Source organism: Suncus etruscus, chromosome 1 (assembly GCF_024139225.1).
Source record: "Suncus etruscus isolate mSunEtr1 chromosome 1, mSunEtr1.pri.cur, whole genome shotgun sequence".
In the NCBI taxonomy this organism is placed as follows: Eukaryota; Metazoa; Chordata; class Mammalia; order Eulipotyphla; family Soricidae; genus Suncus; species Suncus etruscus.
Genome location: NC_064848.1, coordinates 11,881,076 through 11,893,528, shown reverse-complemented (window position 1 = coordinate 11,893,528; position 12,453 = coordinate 11,881,076). Strand labels below are relative to the sequence as shown.

The 12,453-nt window shown below is 43.1% G+C and overlaps 1 protein-coding gene across 1 annotated transcript in view; it reads right to left on the bottom strand.

Moving 5' to 3' along the window:
* NEO1 (neogenin 1) overlaps positions 1 to 11,779 on the bottom strand; it is a 198,761-nt gene extending 186,982 nt beyond the window's left edge. The window contains 1 exon segment of the mRNA XM_049777588.1: positions 11,583 to 11,779. Coding sequence (XP_049633545.1) covers positions 11,583 to 11,718 — 136 coding nt within the window. The 5' untranslated portion in view covers positions 11,719 to 11,779.
* Positions 11,780 to 12,453: the final 674 nt, after the last annotated feature.

Sequence of the window (12,453 nt, the reverse complement as noted above, 5' to 3'; positions counted from 1 at the left end):
TTGCACTTGCACACAGCCAATATGGGTTCAATCCCCAGAACCCACCAGGAGTGACCCCTGAGCACAGAGAGCCAGGAGTAATCCCTAAACCTGTGTAGGCGTGGTCCAACAACTTCTTATGAAGGTTCACGCTTGCTATGATTAGAGTTGTTAAAAGATAGGTTTATTTCCTACTTCTGATTATCTATATGCTTAGAACTAAAGCAATAAAGTTGATTACAACTATACAGAATTAAAGATAAACACCTAAAAAAGCACTTCAAGACACTTGATCCACAGACATTGAAAATTATTTTTCTTGTTCCATAATCTTCATCATTTTTTTTCTCTGAAGAGAAAGGTATGTAAGAGTTAAGAGTGTGATGTAGTTGGGAAACTATTAAGACTGGGGAAACTCCTGGCTTGCAAAAGGTTGGTGGTTCAAATCCCGGCATCCCATATGGTCCCCCAAAGCCTGCCAGGAGCCAGGAGTAATCCCTGAGCACTGCTGGGTGTGACTCAAAAAAAACAAAACAAAACAAAAACAAAAAAACAAACAAAAAAGACTGAGGAAACTGTCCCCCAAGAAAAGTACACACATCCCTTGAATATGCGATGCAAAATAAGATTAAAAGCAAGGAATAACTTCACCTTGAACTTTAACCAAAATGATGCTCAAACTTTTGTTTGTTTGTTAATTTGAAAGTTATGCCAGGAGATGGCTCAGTGACAAAAAAAAAAAAAAGCAACTGTCTTGCAAGTATGAGGCTGTGTGTCTGATCCCTGGTGCTATCCATGAGCCATGCTGCATGGGATCCTAGTAAAGTGTGCAACTGATGACATAAGTGACACTGGGAAAACACAACAAAAGATGTGTAAACTCTGTAGCAGGAGTCTGAGTCCCAGCAAATATCACAACTGTGTATGATACCCACCACCACTGCCCCTGCTATAACAGAAGCAATTAAAGAAAGGGAAAAAGCTATACTATGAGTGAAAAGCTACCAATGAAATATGGGACTGGGAGATAGCAGGAAAGGCACCACATATGGTCCCGAGTACCACCAAGAGTGGCCTGAGCGCAAGGCCAGAAGTACTAAGCCCTGTGCACTGGCAGGCTTGGCACACTATCCCCTCTCCACCAAAAAAAAAGAGCCAGATTATCTATATATATACACACAGCACATGAGGTAACATTTTACTCAATCTGTAGTTGAAAAATATTTTGTATTGTTCCTATGTAGAATCATTTAAAATTTTCAACTGCAAAAAAAAAATAAAAAATAAAAATAAATAAATTTTTCAACTGCTCTGGATTCTTCCATTAGTTTTACTGGCTATTACCAACAAAAGGTAACGGATGAGAAACCAGTACAATCAAATCTCCGGATTTCCTGAAAAAGTGGAAGTAACTCTACCCCAGATAACTCCATTATTAACAATTCTCATCCATTCAAACATTCCAGTAATCATTTCACTTACAGGAAATGAAAAGATCCCGCTCAGAGAATTATATTCTACTGACTCGGTAAGATTATGGTCAACTATCACTTAAATTCAGAGATAAAATAGAACCAAATCTAAAAGAGGAATCAGCACCATTACTTGATCAGCAGGAACACACCAAAAAAAAAAATCACTACTATTTTTCTACCTACAACAATTATGACATTTCTTCCCTTTAAGTCATCTATTATTTAAGGCTATGTTTTACCTTTGCAATCAAACCAATTTTCCTTAAGAATTAAAAAGAAGTGAAATAAGTCAGAGGGAGAGAGAGAGAGAGAGAGAGACGCAGAATAGTCTCACTCATCTATGGATTTTAAGAAAAATAAAAGTCATTTTTGCAACAATCCTGAGACAATGAGAGGAGGGCTGGAACTTCCAGCTCACTTCATGAAGCTCACCACAAAGAGTGGTGAGTGCAGTTACAGAAATAACTACACTGAGAACTACCATAACCATGTGAATGAATGAGGGAACTGGAAAGCCTGTCTAGAGTACAGGTGGGGATGGGGTGGGATGGAGGGAGATTTGGGACATTGGTGGTGGGAATGTTGCACTGGTGAAGGGGGGGTGTTCTTTACATGACTGAAACCTAATCACAATCATATTTGTAATCAAGATGCTTAAATAAAAATGTTATCAATTAAGAAAAAGAAAATGTTAATTTTTTTAACTCTGTGACTATATATAAAGTAATTCTCTTGAATAGGAATCAAATAAACACAAAGAAAAAAAGAATTAAAAAGAAAACATAGTTTCATCTTAGTATCTCGACAATATATAGCTTTGTACATAAGTAGTCCTCAGAGAATGTTACCACAACAAAATTACCTATAGAAAAACTGGTAGGCAGGGTGTGTGTGGTACATGCATTTGAAGAGGTGTCAACCACTATTCCTAAAACATATACAGGGATGAAAACCAGTAAAGAGAAAACCAATGTTACTCGACAAGGGAAAATAAACCACCCAATGACAGAAAAATTAAATTTAACGTTGTTTTGCTATAAACATTTTTAAGAGGTTATTTCTCACCTTTTTTTTTTAAATAAAAAAAATAGGATAAGACATACAAGTTGAATTTGAGACTTCTCAACTGCTAACTCCTCCTATACCAGAAGTAAAATAGTATTTTAGGCAAATACAACATATATAACCATTATTTTCCTCTTCGTCCTCACTCTCCCGTTTTTTTTGTTTGTTTTTTGTTTGTTTGTTTTACCCAAGCACTCAAAAGGTGACTCAAGGGCCAGAGAGACAGTAAAGAGATTAAGGAGCCAGCCAGATTAAATCCCAGAAACTACTTGGTTCCCAGAACATAGACAGGTGCAACCCAAGAGGTCCTCTAAGTTCCAGCAGGGTGGCCTGGGTAAATACAAACAGCAGGGCCTGAACAACACCAGAGCAATAAGCTTAAATTTGGGGACACTGACTAAAAAAACCCTGGGGGATAGGTGGAAGTTGGGCCCTCTGAACACTACTTGGGAGGCACTAAACTACTCCCCACAGGAAAAATCAGAAAGGAACTCAAAATCTGCTTATTTCAACCAGATCTGTAACCAGATCAATTTTCTTTCACCTTTTCAAGCCTAAGAGTGAGCACCTAATATTTAATGTTGTAACTTAAAATATCACCCAATTTCTTAATCACTGAATCTTCATCTCTTCGAATTAGCCCTGATGCTATTTTGCACATATAATCTACTTCTCAATCTTACAGATTTCAGAGTTAGAGAAATATGAATTTAGAGAATACCTTTGTATTACTTATTCATTAAGCAGCTAAACTCTTCAATTAACACATAAAACAAAAGCAGTGGGATGTGTATTTTAAAAGAACAGATTTAAGGGGACCAGAGCAACAGGAATAAGGCACTTGCCTTGAATGAAGCCAACCTGAGTTGGAACCCTGGCATCTCATATGATCCCCTGATACCTGCCAAGAGTAATCTCTGGGTGCAGAGGCAAGAATAAGCCATGAGCACCTTCAGGTGTGACTATTAATAATAGCTAATAATGTTACTAGCTAATGGCTAATAATGTTACTCAATATTTTTTCATCATCAGACAAAAATCATAAAGAACCCCCCACATGCCAAAATAATAATTAAAACAATTAAAAAATGTTTTCAAAATACTATAATTGAGGGGCTGGAGTGATAATACAACAAGGTGCTTGGCCTTGTATGGTATTGGAATAAAAACAGACCCTCAGATCAACAGAATAGACTTGAGTATTCAGAAAATGTTCCCCAGACGTACAATCGACGTACAATCAATTAATCTTTGTTAAAGGGGCAAAAAGTGCAAAATGGAGCAAGGAAAGCCTCTTCAACAAGTGGTGTTGAGCAACTGGTCAGCTGCTTGCAAAAAAAAAAAAAAATGAACTCAGACCTCTATCTAACACCAAGCACAGAGATCAAATCCAAATAGATTAAAGACCTGGATATCAGACCCGAAACCATAAGGTATAATGAACAACACATAGGTAAAACACTTCATGACACTGAAAGTAAAGGCATCTTCAAGGCGGAAACAGCACTCTCCATACAAGTGGAAACAGAGATAAACAGATGGGACTATATTAAGCTGAGAAGCTTCTGCACCTCAAAGGAAATAGTGGCTAGGATACAAAAGCCAACCACAGAATGGAAGAAACTATTGACCCAATACCCATCAGACAAGGAGCTAATATCTAAGATGTACAAGTTATTGACAGAACTTAACAAGAAAAAAATATCTAACCCCATCAGAAAATGGGGAGAAGAAATGAACAGACAATTTCTCAAAGAAGAAATTCAAATGACCAAAAGGCACATGAAAAAATGTTCCACATCACTAATTATCAGGGAGATGCAAATCAAAACAACAGTGAGGCACCATCTCACACCACAGAGACTGGCATACATCACAAAGAACAAGAACAATTAGTGCTGGCGGGGATGTGGAGAGAAAGGAACTCTCATTCACTGCTGGTGGAAATGCCGTCTAGCCCAGCCCTTAATGGAAAACAATATGGAGATTCCTCTAAAAACTGGAAAATGAGCTTTCATATGATCCAGCTCTACCACTCCTAGGGATATACCCTAGGAACAGAAAAATGCAATACAAAAATCCCTTCCTCACACTTATATTCATTGAAGCACTACTTACAATAGTCAGACTCTGGAAACAACCAAGATGCCCTTCAACAGATGAATGGCTAAAGAAACTGTGGTACATATACATAATGGAATACTATGCAGCTGTCAGGAGAGATGAAGTCATGAAATTTTCCTACACATGGATGGACATGGAAACTATTATGCTAAGTGAAATAAGTCAGAGGGAGAGAGACACAGAATAGTCTCACTTATCTGTGGATTTTAAGAAAAATAAAAGACGTTATTGTAATAATGCCAAGAGATGAGGGCCAGAAGAACAGGCTCACGATTTGAAACTTAGCTCAAAGAGGGGTGAGTGCAGATAGAGAAATGATACACTAACAACCACCACGACAATGTTAACAAGTGCGAGAAGTAGAATGCCTGTCTCAAATACAGGCAGAGGAAGTGGGTGAAGGGAGATGGGGGGTATTGGTGGTTTTCTGGGAAATGTTGCACTGCTGAAGTGGGGGATTCTTTTTGTTACTGAAACCCAACTACAGTCATGTTTGTAATCGGGTGTTTAAATAAAGATGTCATAAAAAATAATGTAGCTGATGGGCTGGAGTGATAAATACAACATGTAAGGTGCTTGGCCTTGCATGTGTCCAGCCCAGGTTCAATCTCTATTATGTGGTCCTCCAAGCACTGCCAGGAGTAACCCTTATGCATTTCTGGGTATTACTAAAAAAAAAAATGCAACTGAATTATGTATTTTTAAAGTTCATATAGAGAACTGGAGAGATAGCTTAAAGGTTGCTTTCATGTAAAGGGCTCAATCCCCAGTGTCACAAGGTCCCCTGAACAATAGCAGGAATGAACTCAAAAATGGGAGTAACCCCTGAACACTGCCAGATATAGCTAATAAACAAAGTTCATAAAGAAATGTTAAAATCATTCTACACAACTACAGCGCTTTACAGTTTATAAAAAAAATTGCATTTCATTTTTCTGAACAGTTCAGGCAAGCAAGTTCTGTCTGCCTTGATAATTATACATCCCCCAGCAGATAAAAAAAAAAAAGGAGGGGGGTTATGAGACTGGAGCAATAACGCAGTGGTAGTTCATTTGCCTTGCACTCAACTGACCCAGGATGGACCTGGGTTCAATCCCTGGCGTCCCATATGGTCCTCCAAAGCCAGGAATGATTTCTGAGCTCATAGCCAGGAGTAACACCTGAGCGTCACTGGGTGTACCCAAAATCCAAACAAAAAGGAGGTGCTTATATAGAACTATGAATAATATAGCAAATCCTTTTCCTCCCTAGCATGTCTTTTCTCACTTTACAACATCACATGTTCATTTTCCCCTGGTTTACTAAGAATAACCACACCTCTTGCCAGATCTGAGTATGAAATCTAGGAATTTTGGGGGGGGGGTGGGGTTTGGGTCACACCCAGCGGGCTCAGAGCTAACTCCTGGCTTTATGCTCAAGTATCACTCTGGCAATTTGGGGGACCATGTGGGGTGCTGGGGATCAAACCTACTATCGCTTCTGCCCCCAAATCTAAGAAATCTTACATGTCATCATGTTAGGCTGATAGTTTCTGTTAGTAGACAACTCAATACTATCACATATCTTTCCAAAGGTGACAAAACTTTAGGCTGGAGAAAGAGGACAGTGGGCTTTGTACATGGTCAACCTGGGTTCTATCCCTGGTATCCCAGATGGTCTCCTGAGCCTGCCAGTAGTAATTCCTGAGTGTAGAATCAGGAGTAACCACTGAATATTGCCAGGTGTGGGCCCAAAGGAAAAAAATCATAAAATTCATAAACAATAAAATTGTGGTATACCCACAGAAGGATAACCAAATTCAAACAAGGTTGGAAAACAAAGTAAAGAGTAACTGAAAATAATAATTGCGAAAAGAGAAGTGAACGAAGAGTAGCACACACAGACACATTTTGTCACCAGACACCTAAAGGAATCATCACAAAAACGAAAGCAAAGATAAATCAGCAATCCTTTGCTGGTTACTGCTCTGGCACAAAGTGCCAGTGCTACATGGCTATTCAGAGTTGTGTGAGAGAAATCTCAATCGTTACGCAGAAGAGACAAGAAAGTAACAGAAGATGAAAAATGATACAGAAAACTACGGAAATGTAAGAGAATGATGAATTCAATTCTCTTTCAGGGTGAAGGTGCTAGGAGAAAATTTTCACTCAACAGATTTGAAGAGGTTTTAGAAGCAGGGAAGGTGGGAAGTGGCATGAACAAAGAAAGTCAAGTGGAAAAGCAGAGACTCCAGTGACAAAACACAAAGTATATATTAGGGGTGCCAAGTATTGGGGCTTTAAATAGAAGGCCAGTGGTAAAGAATATCAAAATTCCACACCAGATGGTGGTTTGGGGCCTTAATACTCAAAGCTATGATGCTCTAATAAGTGACTGTAAGTGACAGAATTGCATGCTCAGAAAAAAAAATGGCTTATTCTAGTAGGGCGACTGGGTTCTTGAGGATAAGAGTTGGGCGGACAGAGATTCATTATGTATGAAAGCAACAATGTTAATCTAGTGGAGATAATAATAAAAATAAATAAAGCTTCCCATTCAAGATCTGGGAGGTAAAAAATGCAAGCAGAAGTAGGCGCTATGAGAACGAGGGGAAGAAGCAAGTCCAGGATAAGCTCTAGATCTCAGCTGATGAGTGGCAGACAGTGCTGCCCAAGCAAGGTAGGTTATACAAGAAGACAAATCTATGCAAGCACTCAGTGGAAAAGCCCTGGCAAGGAACCAGCTAGCTGTGTGATAGTCTGGAAAAGGGGGTAAGGGAAAAGGAGTAATGAGTTTTCCTTTGCTCTTGTGTCACATGTATCCTTCACTGACACTGAGCGACACTTGAAGAGTGTGAAGTAGGAGAGTCATTAGTTGACAGAGAGTAACTTAAGTCAGAACGAGATCCACTTTAGATACCAATATTTAATGAGAGGGTGAAAGAAAATCCAGAAAGCAAACAGAAGAACGATAGGATGATGCCAAAACACATGCTATGTAAAGCCAAGCTTAATAGCAGAAGTTATTCCAAAACACAACATTTAGTGAGGTAATGAATCACATCATCACTAAATGATCCAGGTTGACAAAGCCTTCTTATTCAGGATGCTGATGAGAGAATTCTTAACTTAAATAAGAAAAAAAAAGCTATATGTCACATCTATAAATTCTAGGACAAGATTGACCTTAAAAAAACTAGTATGACATTTTTTAATATCTTTATTTAAACACCTTGATTACAAACATGATTGTGGTTGTGTTTCAGTCATGTAAAGAACACACACACACCCCTTCACCAGTGCAACATTCCCATCCACAATGTCCCAAATCTCCTTCCTCCCCACCCCACCCTGCCTTTGCTCTAGACTGGCTTTCTACTTCCCGCATTCTTTCACTTTGTTATGATAGTTCTCAGTGTAGTTATTTCTCTAACTGCACTCACCACTCTTTGTGGTGAGCTTCATGTAGTGGGCTGGAACTTCTAGCCCTCCTCTCTTTTGTCTCTGAGAATTATTGCGAGAATGTCTTTTATTTTTCTTAAAACCTATAGATGAGTGAGACTATTCTGTGTCTATCTCTCTCCCTCTGACTTACTTCACTTAAGAAAAACGTCTGTCATGAGGGAGAAGAGAAAGTGGGAGGGAAACTGAGAACATCGGTGGCGGGAGTGTGCACTGGTAAAGAGATGGGTGTTGGACATTTATGGCTGAAACTCAATCATGAATAACTTTGTATTTCACAGTGATTCAATTAAAACTTTAATTAATTTTTAAAAACGATAATAATTTAATGTTTAAAAACATAATGAGATTATTATCATTAAAGTTTTGGGAGTTTTAAGGGACATTTTAAATATATATATATTTCACAAAACTCATCAGCGATACTATTTTAAGATGGTTAGCTAATTCTGCTCTTATGCTGCAAAAAGTTGCTGGAGAAAGCATAAAGCTGGCAAATTCAAGCTAGTTTCAAACTCAAGTTAATTTCAAAATATATCTCACTTTCCAGCCACAGCTCTAGTACAGCGAATAGGGCTCTTGCCTTGCACCAGGCTAATCTAGTTAGATCCCTGACAGGACACCACATATGGTCCCCTACACCCTGCCAGAACAAACAAACAAAACCAGTTATCTCACTTTCTCCATTTCTGCATCAGAGTCCCACACCCCGACATTTCTTAACTCCTCCTTTGCTTGATTAAAGACAGTGCTAGTCTGCTCAGATATGCCATGCTTTCTTAGGTACCCATTCATCATTTCTAGCAATCTGCTCTCTCCTTCCTAAAATCAAATCATTTCCACTACTGCTGACCATGTTCTATTACCAGTCCCTCTCCCTTTTCTTTCCTGGAACCTTCTCCTATTTACCTTAAGTTGGAAGAACATTCCATTTATTCTGCCACACCACACCCCTAGCTTTCTTCTTTTACTGTCAAAAGTCTCCAGCCACCCCACCACCTATTTACTGCAACCCCCTAGCAAAAGGTTTAAGTCTTTTTTGTACAAAGATCTCCCACAAAAGTAATAAAAAAAAAATTAAAACCACTGACATGACAAACGACACCTGGCTCACTGATAACTTGTTTCAGTTGTCACTTACTCAATTCTCAATTCCCTGATCTCTCTGTAATTTATGACAGAACTGACCAGTCCCTCTATATTGCAGTTACTCCTTTTGCTTTTAAAAATGAACCAGATGGTCTGTGGAAAGTACTTGAAGTGGATTCAGAAAATCGAAGTAGATTCAGTAGATCTGTGTTCTACACCCAACGGAAACCATTAATAGATGTGTGCCTCCCCACCTCCACTTCTACTTAACCCTCCAATTTTATTCTAAAATACCCTCACAAAGAAAAGGCTGGGTCCCTGCAGTAGACACCTTCCCAAAACCTCTTCTCCTTTGTGGAGTCTATCAAAATCACTCAATTCAGTAATTAACCCCTGAATGGCTATCCTTATCCACACACCTGCAGACTGTACACTCCATGAAGACAGAGGGTCTATTTGAGAAATGCTTTGCCTCCTGGCCAGCACAAAATCAAAGTCCATCAGTTTAATGACAAGAAAATAGGAGTTGCCATCACTGTCCGGGGACAGTGAATTATTACTAGTAGATTTTTTTCCCTCTAAACTTACAAAGTTACAGGTAAATTGTAAACAGTAACTCCACCAATTACCTAAAACATAAAATACAACTAAAACTTGACAGGCAAAAAAAAAAAAAAAAATCAAGTAAGAACAAGGATAGCTAGTCTTCCAAGATATCTTTCTTGCCCATTCACAATAACAGAACGGCCTGGATGAGATTGTGTATTCTCTGTGCCGGCTGAGAATAGAAGTGAGAATCTGGTACTGAAAACACGAGTATGCAAAGACTGTTTGGAGGATACCATAAGTTGCAAAGTTTTTGACACAGGCAAAGCCCAGAAGTTACACTACGCAATACTACACTACACTACACACACACACACACACAGACTGATCTGATCTCTCTCTCTCTCTCTCTCTCTCTCTCTCTCTCTCTCTCTCTCTCTCTCTCTCTCTCTCTCTCTCTCTCTCTCTCTCTCTCTTTCTCTTGTGGCGAGCTTTCAAATATCTCATAGGACTATTGGGGGGGGGGGGTGGAGAAAAAACAGTGGCTTAGTGATTTAGAATCTCTGTTTCAGTGCCTGATCAGAGAACTTTCAAATCTGACCACAAGTAGGTGAAAGTTTTGCTAAGTTTTCTGACATACCACCTTTAGCAAACAAGATTGCAAGTTAATTTCTCCTTCCACTGCTAACGTGCCAGCAACGCCTTTCAGGTAGGTTTGGCTTGATGTGATCTCTCTCTCTCTCTCTCTCTCTCTCTCTCTCTCTCTCTCTCTCTCTCTCTCTCTCTCTCTCTCTCTCTCTCTCTCTCTCTCTCTCTCTCTCTCCTCCCTCTCTCTCTCTCTCCCTCTCCTCTCTCCTCTCTTTCTCTCCCTCTCTCTCCTCTCTCCTCTCGCTCTCCTCTCTCTCTCCTCTCTCCCATTCTTCTCTCTTCTCTGTCTCTCTTCTCTCTGTCTGTCTCTCAATATGGCTTAAGGATAAATATTTCTACACTGCCACCTGAAAAGGGGGTACAAGTAATCAATGCGATGCTTAGACAATCCCCTAGGTTAAGAAGGGTTAACAGGCTGTAAATATAGTTGTAATCCCAGGAAAAGCAGCCTTCCCCAACAGCAACAGTCACAGATTAAAAAACAAAAAAATCACTCAGAGCCCATCTCGCAGGCGTCCTCGTCATTAAGTTAAGGCGGGTGGCAGCGAGGTGTGTGTGTGGGGAGTGGGGGGACTATAACCCCTCTGGCATCCCCTTCTTCTGCTGCCCGGAGGGTGGGGTGGGGGGCTACAATCCCTGCAGAGAGTCCCCTCGAGGTGAGGGAGGGAATAGAAGTCCAGGACATCAACGGGGGTGGGGAGGGAGAGAAATTCCTGGGTCTGCGAATGCAGAAGACAGGGCCCCCTCCTCTGCAGCTCTCCCTCGGCCTGCCCATTAATTCATGAAATCCGGCTTGTGGATTGAATGAGGTGTGTAGTAGTAGTGGCCTCTACTGGTGCTCGCGGGAGAGGGAGCCCCAGCAGGAATGTCCCCACTCTTACAAGTGGGATGAGCCTGGGGTTGGGGGGCAGGCAGGGAGGAGAGCGAGGCGAAGGGGGTGGGGGGCTGAACCTTTGGGTATCCAAAGCGACCCTAGGGAACCCCAGTGTCCCCCAAAATCGCCTCTCCCCGACGCTGGAACATCCTTCTCAGCAAGCAGGCCCATGCAAACAAATCCCCCTTTCTCTGGGTGAGTGGGGGGGGGGGGAGACCCTGAGCCCAATGTGCGTGTGTGTGTGTTCAATTAGGGGCTGGGGAAAGCCGCGAAGTTATGCATGTTTCTGTTTTTGCAAAAGCACAAACAAACCAACAAAAAGCCCGCCCCCGCCCCGCTTACCTGGGGACTGCGGCGGGGAGCTCGTCCTGGCCACCGCGGTGCAGAGACCCCGGCGCCCCAGGATCAGCAGCAGCAGCAGCAGCAGCCAGCAGCAAGACGTGCCGGGGAGACGCCGAGCACCCCGCTCCGCCGCCATCTCGGCCCCGGGAGGCCCGGGGAGCCCCCTGCGCGCCGATCTGCCCTTGCACGCGCTGCCCCGGCGGCGCTGCAGCGGCCCCGGGAGGCTCCAGCTCCAGCCCGGGCCCGCGCGGGGCCTCTCCGGCGGTGCACGGGGCGCGGGGACGGGGGGCGCCTCCCTGTGCAAGGAGATCGGGGGGGCGGAGAGGAGAGACGAGGAAGGGACAAGGGGGGGGGCTCCCGTCAGTGCATTCCGAGGCTGCAGAGAGCGTGCGTGCGTGTGTGTGTGAGTGTGTGCGTGTGTGCAAGTGGGGAGGGCTCCCCCAGGTTCCAGGCGCCGCCACCCGCCTCGCCGCCAGCGCCGCCGCCGCCGCACACCCGCGCGAGGGAGGCGGGGCGGCGGGGGCGGGGGAGGGAGCGAGCGAGCGAGCCAGGCAAGGATGCGCATGCGCGCGCCCGGCCTGCCTCGCTCGCGCCCCCGCCCCCGCCCCCACCCACCCGGCTCCAATCCCGGCCGTCGCCTCGCGCGGCCCTCACGCGGCCCCGGAGCTGCGGGAGTCGCTGGGAAACCCCGGAGAAGCGGATCGCCTCCCCGCTCTCTCTCCCCCCCCCCTCCCCACGCTGGAGCTTCTCCCCTCGAGTCTCCCTCCGCCGGCTCGCACCTGCGCGCTCGCGCGCTTGCGCTCCGGCGGCGGAGACCCGAAGGCCGCGCGCTTCGCCCCCACGCAGCCCCTCGGCTTCCGTCCGTCTCCCT